This window comes from Leuciscus leuciscus (assembly GCF_965113295.1).
Source record: "Leuciscus leuciscus genome assembly, chromosome: 2".
Taxonomy (NCBI): Eukaryota; Metazoa; Chordata; class Actinopteri; order Cypriniformes; family Leuciscidae; genus Leuciscus; species Leuciscus leuciscus.
The window spans coordinates 46661128-46685952 of record NC_138726.1 but is presented as its reverse complement, the minus strand read 5'-3'; the positions used below and the strand labels follow the sequence as shown (position 1 = coordinate 46685952).

The window sequence follows — 24825 nt, the reverse complement described above, 5'->3', positions numbered from 1 at the left end:
ATAACAGTGCATGTATGCAATACATTAGCGGAACTCTAGCATGAATAACTGATGTACCATAAACGTTGGTAAAACAAATCTTGCTCCATGCTTAATCTTTCCTCAAAGTAGTGAGAACGACAGACAATCTGCATTAATAGACACAGTTATAGGTAATAGTGGCCTACAACTGATTAGCAGAAGTATTAATAATGTGAGTTAACCAGTTAGCAGAAGACCTACACAATATAAAACTCAAAACTAAGTATTTTGAACACCATCTTTCAAGAGCAAGCGGTTTGCGAGTCCTGCATTAACTCCGAGATTTGAGAAGCAGTCGTCAGTAAAATAAAGGTAACACAGCAAAAGTTAAGGATTATACTGCTGTGGTATCGTTGTAAAGATGAATTTTAACCATTGATTCTTCACATGCTCGTCCTTGGGCAGTGAAAAACAACTGGCTTTACCTTCACATTGTAGAGCACAGCGTCTTCCCGACATGATGCTATCCAGTATCCACAGGAATCAGCTGCAGGTTTGAGGTTCAAGTTTTCCCTGGTATCTGCGTTCCCAATAAGTGGGCGGGCAACATGCTAATGTTTCGTCTTGACAAATATGCCAAAACTCATGCATTAAAGTTAACTCTGATAAGAGTCTATGTATGCTCTCAACAGCTCTAAATCATGGAGACCTAACACTTGTAAGGCCCTAGCAACTAAACTAAGGACAGCTAAGCTAACATTAGAATACAGTTGGGTTGTTGAGGGTAGCGAAATGTACATAGGCTAACTGATATCGACTGTAATGTTAACTTCTTTAACTCTGACGCTGAATGTTTGCTACTTCAATCCAGATGAATAAAAAATATATATTTTCCAAGAATAAAAAGGCCACATCCTGAGGAGGCACAAACAGAGGTATCAGCAAAACAGAGTTAGAAACTGAACAGTCTGACCTGTATGATTAGCTATCAGGTTAATTTGTTTAGAATATTCCAGGCTTCAACCAGTGCTGCTGTGGCAGCTGAAAAAGATAGAGAGGGTCAGGAAGATCGATAATGAAGAGAGAGAACTGGATGCACCAGGTAGTTCAGACGCAGCAGGTGAGATGGACAAAAAACAGATGTACAAGCAGGCCAGGTCAGAAAAGCTGATTTCTCAGGAAAAGGAGCCTCATTTCTGTTTTTCTGTGCCTTGTAGACATGAGATCAACAAACACAGACTGGATTTAATTCAGAGTGGCTGAATATGCACTTATGAAAGAGCATTAGAATTTTTTTTTTTTAAGAAAGGCCCATAAAATAGCATGTTCAAACATAGAGTGCAAAATGTACCAGAACTTTCCACTCCCATCGGCATGTTTTTGGAATTGCGATCTGCCACATGATCCTGCCACATGTTTGCTCCTCTGATTTCTGCTATTTGTATTATCATCTTCGTTTTTGTTTTATTAAATAAAGTGACAAATGCTGTCAGAGCCATGATATTGTCGTAAGGTTAGCAACACCCACTTCTACTGCAAACAGCATTTTACTGGAACATTTCTAAAGAGATTGTATTAGAAAGATGAATTTATGACTTTAAATTCTGATTTGTTGCCTCAAAACTATGACGCCTCAAAATGCAGCATACTGTATATAGGGCCATATATACTAACAGCTTGCACCAGCGCAAACCCTCTTTCTTTTGGCATTAAAAAATAACTACTGTCAGGATTTACTAAAGACAAGCAGTGAAAATTTTGCACATGCATTTGTAGGAGTTTCCCTTTCAGACAAATTTATGAGAGGAGAGTATTTAAATGAATCATGCAAGGTGATTTACTAAGGTTTGCACTCATCAATTTACTGGTGTTTGCACCATTATTTACCGCCCAAAAAAAACATGTCTGGCATGCAGACAGATGAAGACTGAAGAATAAAGTTCCAACACTAGTTCAATTACAAATATACAAAAGGCAACAGATGGTGGCAACACACATGCATGTAAGAGAGAACAGACAGAGAATGAATGTGAGGATACAACTTAAATAGGAACTCAAACAAGATGATTAATAGAACACAGCTGAAAAAAACAAACTAATAATGACTGTAACTAGGGAGACAAATGAGTGGCGGGAATCTGAACAAGGAAGACACGTGACAAATGAAAACAAACTGAAAGTCCATGTAGTCCAATCTAACTGAACATCACGACCCCTTCCGGCAAGGCGCGACCTCGCGGCGTAGCAGAATGATGACAGAGGGAGGGATGGATGGGGTTTAGGAGGAGGACAAGGATATGGCGAAGGGATAGTGGCAGGATGTGGTGAAGGGATGGTGATGGCAGGATGACGAGACCCCATGGTGAAGGTGGAGAAAGCCTGATGACGCAAACCCAGAGCTCCACAGAGCCGACAGCCCACGGCGGAGACAAAGGCGGGAGGAGACACGATGTAGTAGGTGTGGATACCGACATATGGGGGATGACCAAAGTAGACGAGGACCCAGGATCCGATGGCACAGACGAAGGGTCAATGTAGCTGAGCGACATCGCTGGTGCTGGAGACCCAGGCGATGCCATGGAGACGAGCGTCGGAGGCGGAGCTGGAGTACCCAAGGACTGGGGCGATGCCGGTGTGACAGAGGACAGAGGCGATGCCAAAAAGAAGGAGGAACCCGCTGCAGCCATAGGGGTGGAGGGACGGAGCCCAGCGGACAGCCCGTATGTCTGTGGCGGAAATAGAGCGACGACTGACCACGGGGGAGCCGGTGGGACGAGGGAACCCAGTGGCAAGGCGGAGCTGTCAGGCCGACGGGCCGAGATGGAGCAAAGTTATCCGAGGCCGGAGGCGGAGCCACAGAATCCACTCGCATGGGCGCTGCTGGTAGTTGTACGTGGTTTCCGTTCTCTCGGCCACTGGTGTCGCGGGCTCACACTCCTGGTCAGACTCGCTTGGGGGCTCCACTTCTGGGACCATGGTGAGCGCTGTCCTCTTGTCCTGGTTCACTCATCGCGGTGGGTGGTTCCTAAATGTCTGCGGGGGCTCTCGCAAATTCTCTGTGGTTGATGGTTGTAAATCCGGCTCTGGATCTGGCTGTGCTCTGAATCGGGGCCGGACGCTCTCCAGACACCTAACGACGGCCTCCCTCCAGTTAAGTCCTGTGGTGTCTGGGAGGTCTATGGTGTGGTTAAAGTTCACCCCGATCCAGAGCAAGGTCTTCAGGGCCTTGTCGTCGAGGGGGCAGGTGATGGCAAGATGGCTAAAGTTCAAAAGTTTGGTGCTCTCCTAAGCCACCAAAATAAATTGGGCATTTATATCCATTTTTGGAGGTCTGCTCTGTCATAAGTGGTTGCAGGCAGACAGATGAAGACAGAAGAATAAAGTTCAAACAAGAGTTACAAATATCTGAAAGGCAACAGATGGTGGCAACACACGTAAACGTAAGAGAGACTGAAAGTCTACTAACTGGTATATTACGTTGGTCATTTGGAAATGATCCGGCTGGTCGGTGTTCTTTAATTTGCGCTTTGTCAATAGACCACAAGCAGAACTTTCCACTCCCATCGGCGCGTTTTTGGAATTGCGATCTCACGCTAAATTGCCCTGTTTAGTAAATCTGGCTTATAGACAGCACTCTCATTTTTGTAACAGAGCCCATGTGATTAAAGAGAGGTGTGTGTGCGTGAATGTGTGTGTCCGAGAGCTGTCGACTCATGAATGTCACACACAGCACAGCTGCGGTCTGCAGAGCAAATGTTACACTCACACACTCTCTCCCAACCGCTATCTGTCTCTGCCGTGTTTTATGACCCATTTCTCTTCCATTTTGCCAGGAGTTACTCTAGTGTCCAAAGGCTCTGTTACATGCAAAACATGCAAAATATGTAGTGTAAACAATATAAACCAGGGTTATTGTTGTTAACTAAAACTAAAAACTAAAAATATTATTATTTAATTAGCTCATATGAAAAAAGAGTTAGATAAATTTGTATGCATTGTTAACAACTTATTAGCTGTAAATAGTTCTCACTTTAGATTAGGTCACGACTAATAAGAAAATGTCATTAATTAAGTGCTTTAAACCAACCTTTATTAGACATTAATTGCATTAGTATTAATGTAGGGTAGATTTAGGGGTAGAGTTAGTGTAACGGGATAGAATTCACAGTTTGAACAGTATAAAACCACATTTGCAACAACATATGCCAACGTTTGTATGTGTGTGCGTGTGTGTATTTGTAAACAATTTAAAGAACACTGAAAATTTATGTGATTAATGTCTAATAAAGGTTGGTTTAAAGCACTCAATTAATGACAGGTTTCCATTTTCCCTTATCTAAAGTGAGAACTATTTATTTCTAATAACCAATTAACAATTACTTTTCTATGAGCCAATTAAACAATAATATTTGTGTTAATTACAGTGAAAATTAATGAAGAATTTACTATTTGCCTGGTCCTACCAGACTCTTTGTATGTAGCCTAAAGTTTTTTCGTTTTTTTTTGTCTAAAGGTTCATAAAACTTCCATTAAAAAAAATATAGATTTTTCGGACTATTATTACATATGTCAGCCTATATGTGACTCACCATGTTCATGACGGTGAGCAGGAAGCGTTGGGCAGCCTCAGCACCGTGGTACTGCACCATATTTGCGTCAGCCACCACAACCGTCTCCACGGTGTACTCTCTACTCAGCCTGATGGCGTTCCTCCTGCCGCGCACCTCCTCTGCTTCTTTTGCCCTTGTCTTCTTCTTGTCTAACACACACACACACACACACACACACAAAGTACAAAAACTGAACTGTTAAGGCCAGATAAATACTGTACACTATCATTCAAAAGTTTGGGGGCGGTAAGATTGTTTGATGTTTTAGAAAGTCTTTTATGCTCACCAACGCTGCATTTATTTGATAATGATGAAAATATTATCACAATTTAAAATGTGTTTCTATTTTAAATATATTTTTAAATGTAATTTATTCCTGTGACAGCAATGCTTTTTTTAAATAATTGTAATATGTGGATTTGCTACTAAAGAAAAATGTCTTATTATTATCAACATTGAAAACAGTTGTACTCCTTAATATTTTTGTGGATGACAATTTTGTGGAAAATAAATTCTGGATGTTTTAAGAAAGAACAGCATTTGTTTGAAATAGAAATCCTCCGTAAACTTCATAAATGTCTTTACTGTCAGCTTTGATCATTTAATGCATCCTTGCTGAAAAAAAGTATTTTTTAAAACATTTCTATTTAAAAAAAAAAAAAACGTATGGACCGTTCTTTTGAATGGTTGAAAACTTTATCAAACACGAATGCTTCATTAACACATTTCAAGCATGCATACTAAAATCCAGATTGCGTGTACTTGTGCAGGGTATGTTTCATGTCTTAGCATCAAACCTGCAATTATTTCAGGAAATGTGTTCTTTGTTACTCTGAAAGACATACATATGTATACAAAGACATCAAGATTGATACATAGGACAAACACAGAATTACAGTTCCTGGAGCTGATAAACAAATCAACAACAAACAGAAAGAAACTCTTCAAACATTACGGTTATAAAGCACAATGTTCGACTGAACCTGCTGTCAGCTCTAAACAGGGGACACATTTTGGTTCTAAACAAGCACAATTCATCCTCAAAATTACACCACATATGTTGTGTGTGCACAATTCGACCTGATCTCAACAAAGGCCACAGCTTTACTGTAACCAAGTCCAAACCTTTGAGAGAGCCAATGTCCACCAGAAATAAGACCTGAGCTAAGAAAAGAGACAGAAATAAAACCAAAGCAGTTTTATTGTGACTGATTGAAAGGTACATGTTTAAAAAAATATATTGTTTTTGTAACTTTTATAGGCAAATTTAATACTGGCATTGGCCGATAACTGTATACGTAAGATGAGGCCATGAGGAATGTGTATTGTAAATGGCTGACAACTGATCCTGTCACAAACCTGTCATCAGGTAAAATCCATTCATAATACACTTTCACCACAACCACACAAATCACACACAAATGGTATTAGGAACAGATAGTGTTCCTTCTTGGTGTGAGCTTTTCAGAGTCAGGTTGCTGGTGCATTTCCCAAATAAACATGAGCGTGTAAGTGTTTGTTTACTGAAGACACCTGTAAACATCCCCAGAGATGTGTTGATCCATTATCTTGGGGAAAAAGCAAAGAAGTGTTTACCAGAACACAAATGAAAAAGTAAATTCCAGTTTCCTAAAGTATCATTTTGCTTTAAACAGTGGTTTTCCACCATCTGGAGTCCAGTTTTGGTTTGTTTGCTGGGTTGCACAAACCCACCGATTTGTCCTTAGAGCTCCCAAAATGTTAAATGATGGTTCAAACTGTTTCGCTTTGTCTAGCTGTTTTATCGTTAAGTAAAAAAAAAAAACTAAAAAAAAAAGTACTAATTTTGACTAATACCAAAGTCTTTGACAAGTCATTTCACTCGGCGGCCATCTTTGAAACATCTCTCGGGCATGCAAGTGCAGCTCTTTGAATGGGGAAACATCAAATTCTCCAAAACTGTTCGCCAAGCTTAAGATTACATTTCATATTTGAAATCCCCAAAGAAATCTGACAACAACGGTCTCATAAATTTTGTTTCTAAACGCTCGAATCATGAAAAAAAAACTATCTTCATGCTGGACCAAGCTAATGTGCATGCACAGTCCTAAGCGCGTGTCTCTGAACACTGACCGTTTCTACAGGAACCGGAGATTCCAATGGCAGCTGCAGTGACGCGATGACTTTACCAATCAGTGATTGGCTCTTATTTAGAAGGTGGGACTTATTCCGCCATATTGCGTGTTGCACTTTCTCCCGTTCATAGTAATAAGAGAGCACCTCGTCTTTCTATATCTAAAGTATTTGCTAATACATTCATTGAAGGCATTTATCCAGTGCTTTGGCATCACATATGAAACCATTGCAATCAACAGATGGAAAGTACTTCTGCTAGGAAATAAACACTTCTGTGTGAATACATTGATGTGCTGGTAACTTATCTGCGAGCTATAAACAGGTCAACTTTAACTAACTTTAACTAATGCAAGTTTACAATATCACATTATGAATCTTAGCATTCACTGTATAGAACATTTAATCCTAACAATGGCTACACCAAGTGTTGTTGTTTTTTAACTTAAACTAAAACTAATAAAAAAAGTTTTTTCTTAATTGAAATAAAGCTGAAATAAATATCATTTTACTACAAAAGTTACAAATTAAATTACTTAAATTAAAATATAAATATGAAAAAATAATAAATATTACAAAAACAAGTAAAAATCCAACTTAAATTAAAATGAAAAATGAAAATATTAAAATATTAATAGTAGTATATAAATAATTCTAAAACAACACCGGTGTGCACCAGTAGTGAAACAAAAAGGCAATTAGAAAACTTGTAAAAATGTGTTTGTTCAGTTGAGTTCTCCCCCCCCCCTTAGGGCTCTGATGGGGGTCCCTCTGATGGGGGTCTCTGCTGTATGTTTACAGGTGTTTAGAAAATGTGTAGTTGTGTGAATGTGCGCGAATTTATAAATGACTAACACAACATATGGTGCTAATGTGACGCTCTTTTTGCAGCACAAGCATTTTTTCCATTCTCAGCTGTTTTCAGGCAGATCTGACTAAAGAGAATGGAAACTAATGGTGCCTTGGGCTTCCACACAAATGACACTGAAAATCACTAGAAATGTGCTGAAACCATCAATAATTCCTGCAGACAGAGACAACCATAAAACAAGTAATGAGTAAGAACAAACCATTATTAATGGTCAGGAAGCTATCACAAAACTGTCATCTAGAGCTGTAATAATAAGACTTATCCGGCTGACTCAAGAGGCTTCTGTTGTTCTGATGTCTTAAAAGAACAGTGCACACAAACACAAGTTCAGTCATTATTTATAGACCCTGATGTGTTTGATCTTCTGTGGAAGACAAAAGGAAAAGTTTAGCAGAGATTTTCATTCCATACAATGAAAATGAATGGAGACTGGTGCTGTCAAGTGCCCAAAAATGGCAAAGCAGCATCATAAACATAGTCTAAATGACTTGCTACATAATAACCATATCGAGTCACTTTTTATTTGTATAGTGCTTTTGTCATGCATTGCTCCCAGTGAGCAGCCAAAGGAAAAACCTCCAAAAGATGTTTAGATGAAGAGGGAGAAAAACCCAGAGAAGAACCAGATTCAGCTAGAGGAGCCTAAACTGCAATAATTGCACATATGCTAAATATCATTTATTCACATACTCATAGTAAGTGTAAATGCAACCATGTGTTCACTGAATATATCCATTAAAATTATTTCATTTTTTCAAAATTCTAGTCAGAATTTTTTTTTTAAGGATAATAATGATTTGTTTGGATAAACGACTACAGTGAATCACCAGACACTACTGTTCAAAACTTTGAGGTCAGTAAGATCTTTCTTTTTAAATAATGCTTTCGCTCAGCAAGGATGCATTATATTGATGAAAAGTTACAGTAAAGACATTTGTTACAAAAGATATCAAATAAATGCAGTTATTTTGAAAGTTATATTTATCAAAGAATCCTGAAAAAAACAGTATCACAGTTTCCACTTAAATATTAAGCAGCACAACTGTTTTCAATATTGATAATAAGCAATGTTTCTTGAGCGCAAATCAGCATATTAGGATGATTTCTGAAGGATGATGTTGAAGACTGGAGTAATGATGCTGAAAATTCAGCTTTGCCATCATAGGAATAAATTAAATTTGATAATAATTATATTCAAATAGAAAACAGTTATTTGAAATTGCAAAAAGTATTTCATAATATTACTGATTTTAGTATTTTTTAATGAAATAATACAGCCTTGGTGAGACTTCTTTCAAATACATAAAACAAAATATTTGAAACTTTTGCCGAAATTTCTGCATATTCAAAGTGGTTTTGATCTTCAATCAGTTATTAGACATGAGAATCAATAGTGTGCGTAAACCTGACACAACACATTTCCATGGACAATATTTGAACACTTTTATACTCCACTTAAAAAAAGGCTTTATATGTGTTTGGAACAACATGAGAGTGAGTAAATGATGACAGATCTTTTATTTTTGGCTCAACTATTCCTTTAACAATCCATTTGTTTATAACATCCTCTTGGTGTTCATAAGTCTTAATAAAACTCATTCGAGTCATTGATACTTTTGCTCACTTCAACTCTCCAAAACATTTAACCTGATTTCAGGCCATGATGCTGATGTGTCCATTCCAAAATTCAATTAATAAACTGTCGATAAATCTCTCAGTCAGGCCCCTGAAGCTTTGTGAGGGGCCATAATGGTGAAAACGGTGTGGATGACTATAAATAATATTTTCATGCTGAAGGGGAACCATAAATCACGTACCCAGACCTACTCAATCTCGTGTGTGCGCGTGTGTGTGTTCATGCTTTGTGAGGGCCATCAAATTGGTAGGAAGAAGAAAAATGCTTTTACTCTGTATAACATAGTTGAAAAATGAAAGTCTTTTATAAAATGTTTTGCCTCCATAGCTTAAAAGACTAAACGCTGTTTTCTATGGAGTTATGTTTAAGTATCAAATTTGACTAAGATGTTTCTCCCAAAAGCTTATAATAGAAATAAAACATAAACAAATGACCCAATAACATAGCAATATTGACAAAGTTGCAGATAGCAGCTCAGATCATTTGGAGAGTTTTTTTTTTTGTTTAGTTTTTGTTGTTGTTGTTGTTTTGCTCTCCATTTATTATAATTGCAGTCTAGGAGAAACAACTAAAACAACTGAGATGTTAAAGAGATCTTAACATATATTAACTCTGTAAATATTAACATATATATTAACTCTTAGCACTTCGCTTTATTATCGGCCATGCTACCAACCTGGTACACTTTTTTAGCTCTTCAGTTGGCCATGTACACACGGTATAGTTTCAGGAGTGACAACTGCATTTAAATACATGAGTGAATCCCCTTAATTATCATTATTGTGTATGTACGGAACATGACTTACTCCCGAAACTGCGATGATTGACACCATATGGTCACAATAGCAACGTTCTGGCTTCTCGCGTGTTTGGTCTCCGCTATTTTTTACCAAATTAATATAAAAATGACAAAAGGCTTGTTGTGTTCAGCAATTTTAACTAAACCACAGTCATCAGAGGCATTTTGTTTATGCTTACGCTTCGGTTCCATGCACACTGCGTAGAATATTTGTAAATTCATATTTTCGGGAGATAATTCGGGATAGATATCCTCAAACTAATGCTGTAAGAAACAGGACTGTTAGAGGAATACATTTTCTCTATATTCTGTCATCCTTTACTCACCCTCATATCATTCTCAACCCGTACACTGTTACTCTGTGAGACACAAGCAGAATAGAGCTTCAATTTAGATCTTGACAGTATAAATCACCATTCATTTAGTGATCCATGAGCTTTTAACCACTGCACTTCTCCCTTTAACAAATACACTGTAAGTCACTTCAGATAAAGGCACCATCTAAATGACAATTTTCTCATTATCATTTTGGGTAGCTTCTGTTCTCTCCAGACACCAGACTAGCCACTAACCAGCCCCAGAGTTCAGCATGAATGTGCTGTACGCATCAATCAAACGCTCTTCTTGGATCAGCCCTACAAATTTCACACGTTGTTTCCTCTCGGATCAGATCAGTCTTTGTGTCTGCTCCCAAACCGGCGTTCCCTCCTCTCAATGTGGATACTTGATCCTCTTCAACCCCACTCACGACGGTAACGCACCGACATGAAGAATGAAGCAAGCCGTCTGTTTGTGCCGAACCTGAGCTTCCTGGCATGTGAGCGTGGGCAGAATGGATCAACGGACGTACAACTCCACAGATTACACGGCCCGATTAGAAGTGCTAAGTGCGTTTTGTCAGAATCCTATTTCAGTGGAGACAGAGAGGGAATCATTGAGGAAAACCGGCAGCTTTTCCTCACTCCTGCCGTCACCACCGCGCAACCTGATCCATCTTACGCATCCAGACAGCGTGTGTGTGTGTGTGTGTGTGTGTGTGTGTGTGTGTGTGTGTGTGTGTGTGTGTGTGTGTGTGTGTGTGTGTGTGTGTGTGTGTGTGTGTGTGTGTGTCCGAGAGGGGCATTTGGAGTTTAATGGATTTAAGGTCTGTTTCTGCGAGTATCCTTCTCTGGGGACGGTTTGGTTTTTGAGGTGGGGTTATTGTGGGAAGCAATGCTCAACTTTTCTCACTTAACTGTTTTTTTAACAGGAAGAGACAGTGGACAACGATAATCTTGGGGAGAAACTAACTAAATGCTGTGACGTGACTAGTAGATTTTCAGTTGCATGACTGTACTTCTGTTTTCAAAATACTAGTAACAACTAAAAAACAACTAGCTATTTTTTTTAAAACAAGCAGCAGTGCAGCGCAACAAAATATAAAAAAAATAAAATAAATTATCACATTGTTGAGCACTGACGAGATGAAGTAATGAAAATATCTCTCTCACTGAAATAGCGTTGAAAAGTCTGATTCATTTTAGCAGTTGGTTCATTTATATAGAAACAATTCACTAGCTGCATCCCAATTCATTAGCAGCGTCCAAATTCAGAGGCTGCATCCTTCGAAGGACGGATCTGTTGTTACCTTCATTGCAGGGGAAACGAAAGCCATATTTGAAGGCCTCATTTCAGCAAAGTCCCTTTCAAGGAAGGAGCCTTCGTCGCTCAGTGGTGACCCAATCGGCCTTCGAAACAAATGAGTGCAGCACACACAAAGAAGCTCAGTTAACATGATACTGTGGTAAAAAAAAAACAAAAAAAACAATTGTGGATTTATAACATATGATATAGTTAAGCAACACCGCACGACCAAGAGTGGGTGCTCTCTTCCTGAATAACATCACGATTGAACATGTGACACTGATTTCCTACATTTCAATAAACAAGAACAAAAAAGTACTTTACATTACATTACATAAGTACTTACATTTAAGATGCAATATTGACTGTTTTTGTTCTATTTCAGCAGCGAAAATAGTTCAAAACAAAGATCACAGCAGAACCATAGCGCATCTCAAAGCAAAACTCACCCGTGTTTCATTACTAAATGATTCAGCGTTTTGAACGAATTGGCTGAGTCAAAGACTGAATGCATCAGCCATCTGAACGAATCGTCTAAATGACTTAATGATTCACTCATTAAGATGGTCACTTGCTGACACCTACTGGTGGTTAAGATTCATGTTTAAAAGTTAAATTTTTTTCCAATATTTTTTATTTGTATATTAAACAAATATTTAAAACAATCTCATGACATTATTTACGCTAATGCAGTTGTAATTTTTCATTGTATATGATTTATTGTGATTGGTAACAGCTCTATAGTGTCTTTTTATTCTAAATGAATTTATTGATCAAATTTAAGAATTTGAAATGAAAGATGAAGCATACATTAAAAAAGATCAGGGGAAAATGCCTTGGTGTAAATATCACAAAAGCTGATAGAACACAAATGAGAATATTGCTTCAGAAAAAAATATATTTACACCACAAAAAATCCTGTTTTTTTCCAGACAAGCAACTAAGACAAGTGAATGACCGATTTACTTATCCAAAGGACAAGCACATGACAAGGCTTACTGTCGAGCCTGTTTAGCACATTATGTTTTTATACATTATACTTTACTGACCTTAGCAACTGTGGTTGTCAATTATCAGACAAACTTTTGCTCCTTTCTACTGTAAGTCTAAGGAGGATCTTTGTGTTTGGACAGTTTTTAAAAAAATATGATAGAAATTCCCTTCAAATAAAAGCATTACACAAAATACCAAAAAAAATTACTGCCAGGATGTGTATAATAGTGATGCATTTTTCAATCACAATAATACGTAATTTATCTATTTCTTTAATGAAAAACGACAGATAATAATGCCATTCACAATGTCAAATGTCAGTCACATAAGATTAACATCAGTTACATTTTTGCCACTTTATGAACACATTTTACTGGAAATCATGCCGGATGTGGAACAGACTACTTTATCAAAAGGCTAACCTGACTGTATCTGAACTACTTTAAATTATGAGCAGCTTGTAGCTTGGCAAGCTTAGGTTTCGAAGCAGCTTCCCCAACACTGGTGGGAAATGAGAGAGAAGACTCTGGCAGGCCAGCTGAAAGGCCTCCGACAGACATGAGTGCAGAGGAAAGAATTTTCCCCCCGAATCTGGCACTTTTTTCGCCTATTGGTCTATCGCCTGACTGACTGACTGACTTGCAGACACCAGGTGCTGGGGGAAACCGCATCGCTAATGCACCTGGAGCTTTTTTACAGCAGAGACAAGATCGCTAGAGTCCAACCGCATGCCTGAAACACACAAACGCACCCACATATCAAGACCCTTGCATACCCACCAACCTTTCTTTCATTTTCAACTCCAGGTTTTTCCCCTATATGAACTGGTTTTGGTTACTTAAATTCCCAGATACTGGCATATGGAAAAAATCTACTTGTCAAGCCTGCCGGTGGTCTTCTCATCCTCGGGTTGTGTAATATTCATAGTACACAAAGTCAGAAGCAAAAACAGTGGACTTGAACGATGTTGAACCAAGCAAAAAGTTCAAGGGGACTTTAAGTCTGGATCTAATGTAATCAGCCACGAACTAGGGTAGCGTACAACTGGAAATTCCATAAATTGTTTTGGTTGGCCCATAGGATTGTATATATCCACACACATGGACACACAAACCCGGATTTTTGGATAATTGCATCTTCATTTCAAAGGGTAAACTACAAATCCAATAATGCAATATGCTTAGACAAAACTTCCTGCCTCGGAATATGAAAACCTGCAGATGCTGGAGGCATTCAGAGACTCAGAGGGAACAGAAGAGGCCGTTTTCAAATATGCGAATTCCTTTCGGCAAGAAAAATCCATAATCCTGGCAAAGAAAAACCCAAGGGGCTGGAAAATATGCACGGTATTATTAATGTACGCGAGCAGGCCAACAGAATACTTGCTTTCTTACTGGTAGTATTTCAACAGCAAAGCAGCACGTTCCAACAGGAGTTTACCACCATTTACCAGTGTGATAAAGGCATTAAAGAGCAAAACAGCGGAGCTTTCTCTCTCCCAATATCTTTCAACACTGCTAACAAGATGAAGACATCAAAGAGTTACATGGAGTCATAAAGGTTTCTATGAAACACTTGATTTACAGACTTGACAACTCTTGAATCTTAAGCGGTCCTGGAGGGAAGAGGAAGATGGGAGACACATGAGAATCTGAGCGTGAGATTATGATAACAGACTCCTAAAGCACAGTGGTTCACCACTGGTGAGTTGTGACCCAAAAGAGATTCACAGGTTTGTTTCTACAGAGCAATGCTGAATGCAAATAATAAAATGCAACTAAACATATAATTGTGCATAGTTAGGAGAGTGAAATAAATCCACTTTTTAAAATGATGTCAAATGATGTATGTCCAATAAAAATGTACAGTATTTTATCTGTCACTTGTAAGAACATTTGACAGGTTTTAGTTTATGATGAACAAATTTGAAACCATGAGTAACCACTTGATAGTCAACCTAAAATCTGTGTGCTTGTAAATCCACTTTAGAAACACTAGTGTAGTATACAGAAATCGTAAAGGTCTCTGGGTGAAAAAGAGGTTAAACTGGGCATTTATTCCACAGCAATGTACTGACTGTATAAATAGACCACTTTTCCCACTAGCACCCACAATTTGACTAAATTAAATCCCTGCAGAGCAACGAACTGAACTAAAATGACCTCTAAATCAATGGGGCTTGCCACACTTGACACGGTTAAGCCCACCACATTTCAGCGCAGCGATGTCTCACCTTGGATGGTTTGGCACAATTTCGGGCTGCTGTCTGCAGCAGTAGCAGGTCCATCCGATGAAGAATGTATTTCCCGGATCACTCTGTGTTCCCAGCCAGAGAAGGAATCCGCAGCCTGGCCCACTGGCGTGATGAACAGTCTTTCCTCTTCAGTTTGAACCAGGCCAGTCTGCAAGAAAACACATGAGGTGGAACAATCAATAACGGCAGATGAGAAAGCCTTTATCTGGATAGAATTTGTAACTCTGGAGGCAATCTGTGAATGTTCAGAATGTTCAGAAAACTGTCCAGTAAGATATTAAGGATATTAAAAAAGTCATGTTTTTCAAAAGTAAAAAAGTTATAAAGAATTCTTATTATTAGTTTTTTGCCATATATCAATTAATATATTTTAATTACATAGATTGCATTAAAATATTCCACAATTTTATTATAAAATGTTATTATATAATGTTATTATATATATATATATATATAATACATACATACATACATACATACACATAGATTACATTATATTTATATAATTTTAATTAGGCTACTTTTAATTACTTTAGGTTCTGCACATACTGAAAACAAGTAGATATTGATGTAGATATACCAGAAAATCACTGCACAACCCGAACAGACAGCTCATATTTCATCAGCTTTACTTGATTTGATTTGGGTTTTTTTTTTTTTTTTTATATATATGTCTGAACAAAGCCACATCTGCAAAGCTTTAAAACAAACTCTCATGAAATCACTATAAAATTAGTCCATGTGACCAAGACTTCTGAGGTCACATGATACCTTTATGTGAGAAACAGACATGTAAGACAATATGGACTACTTTCATGTTTTTGATCACTGTGAACTGCTGATGTACAGTAAATAATGACATAACTTTAATTTTAGGTGAACTATTCCTTTAAGATTGCATAGAGAATCTCAGATGATGTGCTTCAGGAGGAAGCTGATGTGTTTTCTATTACAGCAAACCCAGGATCATTCATCATGAGCCCCTCTGCGGATCTCCCATATACGAAGCCTTGTTTCCCCTCCATCTGACCGTGCCACCCCTCGTGGCTTCAAGGGCACAAAGATGTGAAATGTGATAATAATTTATCTCCTTTTGCCAAGGCCCAAAACTACAAAGTCAGCATCAAATCCGGAGACAGTGTTCAGTCATGCAGAATGGTCCGGATTGACGCTGCATCCAAGCAGCACAACAGAGGCTTCGCTGGAGAAAAGAGTGGAAAATGCACATGGATGGAGGTGAGGCAGATGTGCATAGAGCCCCAGGCGGGTGGAGGAGGAAAAGAACATGGGAGTGCTGACAGGAAGTTGCCCATAGAGGCTGTAAAACATACGCTTTCATCACAACATGTACAGACAAACCCCACATGTATCAGGTTAAACAAAGTACAGTTACATATGGCTACACTCCGAGGAGAGATAGAGCAGTAAAAATGGTCCGAAATGACATTAACAGGCAGGAAAACCTTGTCCTCTCAAACTTCAACATTGTTTAAACAAGATTACTAAGACGTAGAAGTTAGAAGAAGTAGACTCAGCGCTGAAGGTCTCTTTTCAAAGCCTAGTTAGCTCCCTACGAAGACAGCAACTTCTTTTGCACAAAATCAACAGTTGCATTATATGCATTCTTCAATGAGTAGGGATGCCCACAATGCATTGCAACAAGATCCGTGTCGGCGCCAATAGCCTCGTGGGCAGTTGCTCTTCGGGCGTCCCGAGTTCGAGTCCCGGCTCGTGGACCTTTCCCGGTCCTGTCCCCCTCTCTCTCTCCAGCTTTGCTTCCTGTCAACTAACTGTCCTATCGTGATAAAGGGGAAAAACGATAGAAGAAAAAAAAGATCTGTGGAAAAATGTTATCCAAAATGGTAACTATAACTATAAATATGCTTAATTCAATTAATATGTAAGGGAAAAATGTACCTTAAATCTAAGGGTACATTTACACAACAACGATGTACTAAAAACAGAAAAAAATATCCTTTGCGTTTTTTTGCATTCAGACGACAATGTTGTCAAAACAATCACCGTTTACAAGGATCCACGAAAACGACTAAAAACGCTATATTATTCATGCCAGGCCAGTAGTTGGCGATGTCTCTTTGTAATACACATGCGCATGATGTCACCATTTTCACACATTTGTGTTTTCATAGTTTACACAGAGACAATTTCAATTTCACAAACTTGCACTTTAAAACCCATTTTCAAAAGTTTTAAAGTTTCAAGTTTTCAGGCCCCCAAAACGACACAGTTGTGTAAATGAACGGACAAAAAAGCATAAAATGTAATAAGCTTTTAGTCGAAAACAGAGTTGTGTAAACGGCCCTAAAATTAGCTAAAAAATCATTGTTACCCAAAATATTTTACTTATTTAGGATAGCATATTTTCCACCATCCAAAATTGTATTTCCTTGCGGTGAGCAAAGCGGCGAGAGAACTGCTCGCGTCACTGACAGCTGTCAGATGGGGCTAGTTAAAACACACAGCTGATCTTCAACTTATCTGCAAAACCGTTCACATCTGCTCACGGTCAGTCTCACTTTAGGTGTCAAAAATGTCTGACCCTTCTCGTCACATGTGGATAGAACATTTACAGTAACAATGAGCTCATTTTCCACATAGTCAGCATAAAGAGGGATGGGTCAGGGTGGTCATGGGTCACTAGTTGTCCGTTAACCGAACTGTCAATCAGTGAGGTTTATCAATAAGTTTGGTCAGAATACATCAAAGACCACAAACCCTGGCCAATAAGATGACTGAAAAAACCTGCACTCTAATCAGATTAATTGACAGCTTGCGATAATGGAGTGCCACATCCCTTACAGGCGTTTGATTGATGGCATTTCAAAAGGAAGTTTGAAGGATGGAATGACCGTAATGGGACCAAAGTCAGGGAAACTCTTTCTCAAACAAACAGCCTCTCTCCCATGGGTGGGCCTGGAATGCTCACAACCACAAGTCAAATAACCACCACATATTCAAAGAGTGGTCGGATGTATCTCACAAAAACATGTCAATGCCACATTTCAACTCAAAATCAAAAGATAAATAATAAGAAAGAAAAGTAAGCCTGTTTTTAGGACCATTGAAGAATTAAATGCATTGTGACATTATTTTCACGACATTTCAGCACATATCCTTTCTTCTAATATGAACAATTACATTAATGTTTTGAAAAAAGTCCCTTATACTCACCAAGACTGCATTTATTTGATCAAAAATATAGAAAAACTGTAATATTATGAACTATTATTATTATTATTATTCATTTAAATTATCTATTTTAATATATTTTAAAATGTAGCCTAATTTATTCTTGTGATGTCAAAGCTGAATATTCAGCATCATTACTCAAGTCTGCAGTGTCACATGATCCTTCAGAAATCATTCTAATATGCTGATTTGATGCTCAATAAACGCTAAAAACTGTTATTTTCATTATAAAAAATCCGAATTTTTTGATAAATAGCCAGTTTAAAAGAATAGCAAAATGGAAATCTTTTGTAACATTATAAATATATTTACTGTCACTTTGATCAATTTATTGCATCCTTGCTGAATTAAAGTATTAGGCCTAATTTCTTTTAGAATAAATCTTACTAAACTCAATCTTTTAAAACGTTAGACATCAAGAAAATGGTAAACTTAATAACAAATAATACATATAATAGGAGTTTTTTGCATTATGGTAACGATAATTAGAGGGGGCAATGGAAATTAAAGGAAATTAAAGCAAAATCAGATTTATTGTTATTGAAACAAACACATTCATGCCTTTCCAGCAGTGACAATCTCCCAACAACTTGAACTCCACTCACCAGTCCACCACAAGCATCCAATGAGGCGAAAGAGTCAGTGTGATTGAGAACGGCTCCGGTATAGAAACACCGCCGAACCTTTAGAACAGGCTCATGCTGAACGCTGCCCTCCTCGCTCCTCTCCTCCATCAAAAACCCCTCGGCGAGGAAAGAGTCGTCTCTATGGAGCTGCAAGTAGAGTTCCTTTCCGAAAGCAGGCAGCCGTAGAAACAGGTGGTCCTCCTGCTGATGGTCCGAACGTCGTCTGCGACCTCTGCTCCACCTGTAGGTTCCCTGGAGCAGGTGCACCTCGTCTGGCCGCAGCTCCTGCGGAACGACCACATCTGTCTCGTACATGGCAGATTGCGCTAGAGGACATGCAACACGTTGTTATTTGAAAAGCAGTGCAAAGTGGATAGTCACATCAGAGATCCCCAAAAAAACTATTTCCATGACTTTTCCATGACCTTTCCAGCCGATTACTGGATAAGGATTATACTCAATTTCATGCAATTAAATATTTTAGTGCTGAGCATAACTGGAAACACTTACATTCACTATGGTAATTTCTATGATAAATTTTTTTAAAAGATTTTAATCATTTCCATGATTTTTCCAGACCTAAAAAAATATATATTTTAAAATCCCCTGACATTTCTAAGTTGTGTGGTAACCCTTAAAGACAGTAAAACTTTTAGTTTTATAAGTTACAGTTTAGTTTACAAGTCTGTCTGCAGTTAGTTAAAGAATGATACACGTAAGGGGGAATAAAGTTGTTAAAACAATAAACATGGAAATAGAGGGTACAGAAACCACTGAACAGTTCATTAAAAAAATGAAGTAACGAAGTGCACAGAACCATATGAAGCACACACTCAAAACCAAGTAGGCTGCCTACCTAGACAGCGTTTTTGTGCATCATACAGTTGCATGAGCTCACATGCTCTCTCAGCACTCTGTGATGTAACATTAACTCTTCGCCAAGAGAGTTTTTGTGCCCATAATGCCTAAAAATGCTTTCTAGGAAAGTAGCTCACTGGAGTACAGAAGACACACTATCTGGCTGCCTACCAAGACAGTATTTTAGGGGCATCATACAATTGCATGAGCTCAACATGCATGCTCGGGCAAGAGATAATGCTTACAATTTTTGGAAATGGAATCTAAAATGCCTACATGAGAATGTGACTTGTGTACTCTAATGAGATGATTATCTATACAGCATTTTGTGCAACATACAGTTGTATGGACACTCTCATTCAAGAGAAACATCTAAAAATGTGCCTAAAATGCCCCCAAAAACTGTCTAGTTATAGGCAGCTGACTACACAGAGAATGTGACCTCTAGTAAGCTGACTATCCAGGCAGCCTTTTTGGCATCATACCGTTGCATGAGCTCACATGCACTCTCAGCACTTGTGATGTAACATCCACTCTGCCAAAAGGAGCGCACGTGACGTCACATCATTTCTTTCCGATTATGACGCCCAAAAAAGCTGTCTAGGTAGGTAGCGCACTTGGTTTTGAGACACACAACATCTTGAAATGTAACCTGGGTGGTAAGCTCTATATGGCTCTTAGTCTTAGATAAACAATTTCATCTTAATTGAAACAACATGACTGAAACCTTTTTGTAAGCAGCAGGGAAAATATGCAGTTTGCAGTTAAAAATGATATAAACAAGTCGAGGAGACAAGTCGCCGTCGGTTAGTAAGTTACACGTAAATGATCCAGACGAAAAAATTACCATGGTAACCGCAGTTTCCGCCGTTATCTTGACTAGGCTACTGCAAAATAATGAGTTAATACGGGAATAGTGTAGAAGCTTTCAGGTCATTTCTGCCATATTATTATTTATTTTTTGTCTAGCACCTATAGCTGTAGTAATATTGGTACATAGCCTGAAACTGGTAACCATGGTGAATTTCTGTCAGGAGTATCGCAGGTGCTGCAGTCTTACCTGATATTGCCTTCAGTCCAATGCAGAAGAGAATTAAAGACAAGAAAAGCAGTAGAGTGTCATTGCCGTGCATTATTTTGAGTAATATATCGTAGAGAAACAGTCTGTTTGAAGAGAGTAGGCAGTGTGCGCTGGCGGAACAGCAACAGCGGACTGACGCGAAGTTTCAGAAAGTTTAATTACAGCAGACGGGGAACTCAACTTCAGGCAAAAGCCCCGCCTCCGAACACAGACTGCGTTCGGATTCGTCAATTTGATCTATGTAAATAGATTCCTGCGGCGTCATTGGCTATTGGTTCTGTCAGCCTGAAAAGAGGGCCGGGCCAGTGCACGCTGTCCCACACATCTATTGAAACAGAGGGAAAGGCAAATCAGCCTGTAGCTGTTAGGTGAATAAAACGTATTAAATCCAACAATAAAGAAGAACTTGGTGGTAAGCTTTCATTTGTCCGTTAGCTGGTCTCCCAACTTTGCCAAAATGATGATCAGGTTAAACTTAAGCTCACAAAACCCCTCTAATAAACCAACTAATGGCTGAGAGACAAGCAAACCAGTTTAAGGTGGTTTGCTTGGTTTTAGATGGGTTTTGGGTAGTTGCCATCTGGTCAGTTTGGCCAATCAGCTAAACCAGCCAGGGCAGGAGGAGACCAGCAAAATCATTTAAATTCAACTAAGGGCAGCAAAACCACCTTGATCTTGATATTTTTGATATGGTCCTTTAAGCTGGTCCTTTCAGCAGGACAATGCATAAACTGATTGCATTCTCTACCTTTTATATAGTCATAGACCATGGTAAACTTAATTGTTATAGCCTACTGTAGATGCCACAACTTGTCAAATTAAGAATTAGGCCAACTATTAAGAATTAATATGAAATATTATTGATAATATTCAGTTAATTATTTTCAATAATAACTTTTTCAACTGTGTAAATTAATTATATTTCCTTTACTTTATATAAATAAACTAAATTCTAAATGTTATGCTCTAAATAAATAACCCCAGCCACATTGAATCTTAAAAGTGCACGTTGTAATCGAAACCCTCTCAAGTCAGAATAACGGCACATAAAAGAGTGTCTGCACAGGGTAATTTGCAAGTATATTAACCCTCTACTGCATGAATTTTGATGACACATGATAAAAATTATTTCACATCATTTCCTGGCTCATTTGGGAACATTTTATTGATTTATTGAAAAATGTCCCTCCCCCAACCCCCCCACCCCAAAATATTTTTTTGTTGCCTGAGGGCAACGTTATGCAACAATGGTAAAGAATCATAGAGAAAATGATCATTATACAATTCTCAGAGAGCAATACAAAAATAAAAAAAATTATTAAAAAATGTCAAGAAATCATTTAAGTAAAAAGGGAAAAACACTTAAATAACTCTGACTGGCAATCCAATGGACGAGTCTGGGTTTGGCAGGAAAACGGTACTTGCCTGACTGCATTGTGCCAAGTGTAAAGTTTTGTAGAGGGGGGATTATGGTGTGGGGTTGTTTGGTGGAGGGGGGATTATGGTGTGGGGTTGTTTGGTGGAGGGGGGATTATGGTGTGGGGTTGTTTGGTGGAGGGGGGATTATGGTGTGGGGTTGTTTTTCAGGGGTTGGGCTTTGCCCCTTAGGTCCAGTGAAAGGAACTCCTAATGCTTTAGCATACCAAGACAATTTGGACAATTTCATGCTCCCAACTTTGTGGGAACAGTTTGTAGATGGCCCCTTTCTGTTCTAACATGACTGTGGATGCTGCACATTAGTGTCACTTTGGTGACTTTGGGTGTTCCTGTGCACCCAGGAACCCTACATCTTCCCTACTTGTAACACATTATTTGCCATTGTGAGGTATTGTCCAAGACATCCTTGAAAAGTACCCCTTATCGCATAACGTTGCCCTGAGGCAACAAGAAGAAAAACTGAATTTGTGAACATGCAAAATAAAAATAAATTCACAAAACCTGCCAAAAGGCTTCTCTACACCTTCATACACACACACATATTTTTTATGTACAGTTCATGTCATTTTAAATATGATTACTAAAGCAAATAATCTTGCTTTCATCTCACACCATGTGCTCCTGTGACCATGTGTCAGAAAAGGACGTCCCGCCTTCAAATGGTGCTTGATAGTGACTCCCAAACCTTATTGGACTGTTCTTTGATACTTTTTCAAACATTCTAATTGGTTGCAATCATTTAAAGAAAAATGTACTGAACACAGGGCTTAAGAAAACTTTCCGTTGCCTGGGGGCAACGCTATGCAGTAGAGGGTTAAAAGAACAACTTCAATAACTTTGAACCGCATTTCTCTTCATAATCAAAACCACATAGATAAAGAAATGCAAATAACGTCCTGACAGAGAGACTGACAAAAAAAAAAAATCTATCCCTTTGTGTTAGACATTCTGGGAGGATATGAGAGGATATCATCTCCGTGGCATAATATGCTGGCATTGCCTGTAATTGTGCCTCATCAGTTTTAGAAGTAACAGATGTGATGTATTATTACTAATGCAGAGCATGTGCAGACCTGGATAACATTATGGGAGAGAATCGATTTAAGTACTGGATGATTATTATATAGGCCTAGCTGAAAATTGTCGTTTTAAATGTAAGTTATAGTTGTCAACACACAGATAAAGCAGTGGTGTGGGATTGTATTGTAGCCCATATACAGTCATTAAAGGGCCAAAACTATGTGAGTTATGTGTGCAAGTCATGTGATTAAACACAAAAATTCATTTTGTGTTTTGCATGTGTGACCTTTACAATACGCCTTGTTTTAATATTCAGTTAGAAAACTGAAACAAAACATTATTTAAATGTCCTTTATTTAGTACATTAAATGAAATAAAGTGCATAAGGGAGTCTGTGAGACAACATTATGCACTAAACTGAAAAGTTTAGGAGCATTATGTCTATGCAGTTGTCTTAGAAAACATCATTCATTCGTATCTCATATCAAAACAGTGCAGTCTTGAGATGCTCTTATAGAGCTGAACAAACCTGTGGTGTAAGAATCTACTCTCCATTAATTTTGTGGATTCTCTTACAACAGTAAGAGCAATAGAAAAACTCATTTATCAGCAGTCCGTACCCTGAGAACGGCGCTCTTGTGAGTGGATAAAGTTCATTAGAGTAGGTCAGCAGAGGCTTTAATCCTATTTCAAGTGCTTTGATTTCTCATTCCTCTTCGCCAAAGTACCACAGAAGAATTACTGCTTCCTGCGGATAGTGGCACAACCAAGTGGCCCGTAATGAGCCATGGTCATGGCAAAATGATCAAGGCTGGATACAGTGGTGCTATGATGATATCTGAGCACAGAGTGCAGAATTTATAGCAAAATAAGTCTGCTGATTGTAGTTTGAATGCACAGTGTACTAGCAGTAATAATGCACTGATAATCACTGAACCACCCAGAACACCCAAGCAAATGTTAAAAAAAAACTCAATTTTGAACAATTTGAACAACCATTCTTGTCTTAGGACAACTTTGATGAACTTTTTTGATCCACTTCAAATGTTGACTGTATGAACAACAGTACTGGTGATGCTTACTTTAGCAAACACTATTAATGATAATCATGTTCAGGAGAAGCGTTGTTCTTTATATATTTAAGCAGAACAAAATATCACCTGCATGACAACAAGATGATTCCAGGTAGCCCAGATCCTTACAGTCATCCCTGGAAAAGACTTTACAAGATACTTTACAAGACAGCAGTGATTTATGAACACGAGCACAATAATGAAAGCAAGTATTGTGACACCAAAAATGATTTAGCAGTTATCATTTTGAGTTGACACTGTAGAACACAGGTTATGTGCTTTATTGCAGGTCAGGTCAAGAGTGTGGTCAACTGCTCCCTCTAGAGGCAGTACACTAGACAAAGAACTTGTTCAGTTTTAAAAGGCAGTTTGTTGTTTCATTATGCCATTACACTGCTTGACTGCCCTTTACACACACTGATTTTAAAGGGACAGTTCACTCAAAACATTTAAATGCATTTCTGTTGTCATTTACTCACGGTCATGTTGCTTGACATTTATAAATGAGATTTAATAGTTAGGACAGAAGGAAGATTTAACCACTTCTTCATATAGAAATGAGCAGCTTTATTTGTGTTGCATTAAATGCAAAATATATCTATAAGATGACATATAAAATATAATCAATTGTAAAAAATAACAATAATTAAACGGAAAATAC

General features: G+C 38.3%; 1 protein-coding gene across 2 annotated transcripts in view; it reads right to left on the bottom strand.

Moving 5' to 3' along the window:
- The window catches only part of adamts17 (ADAM metallopeptidase with thrombospondin type 1 motif, 17), a 132502-nt gene extending 111736 nt beyond the window's left edge, over window positions 1-20766 (bottom strand). For both annotated transcript variants that reach the window (XM_082154237.1, XM_082154238.1), the window contains exons 1-4: window positions 20614-20766; window positions 18675-19021; window positions 14839-15007; window positions 4551-4720 (exon numbers count right to left, since the gene is read on the bottom strand). In XM_082154237.1, coding sequence (XP_082010363.1) covers window positions 4551-4720; window positions 14839-15007; window positions 18675-19021; window positions 20614-20686 — 759 coding nt within the window. In that variant the 5' untranslated portion in view covers window positions 20687-20766. The remainder of the gene's footprint in view (window positions 1-4550; window positions 4721-14838; window positions 15008-18674; window positions 19022-20613) is intronic.
- Between the last annotated feature and the right edge of the window lie 4059 nt (window positions 20767-24825).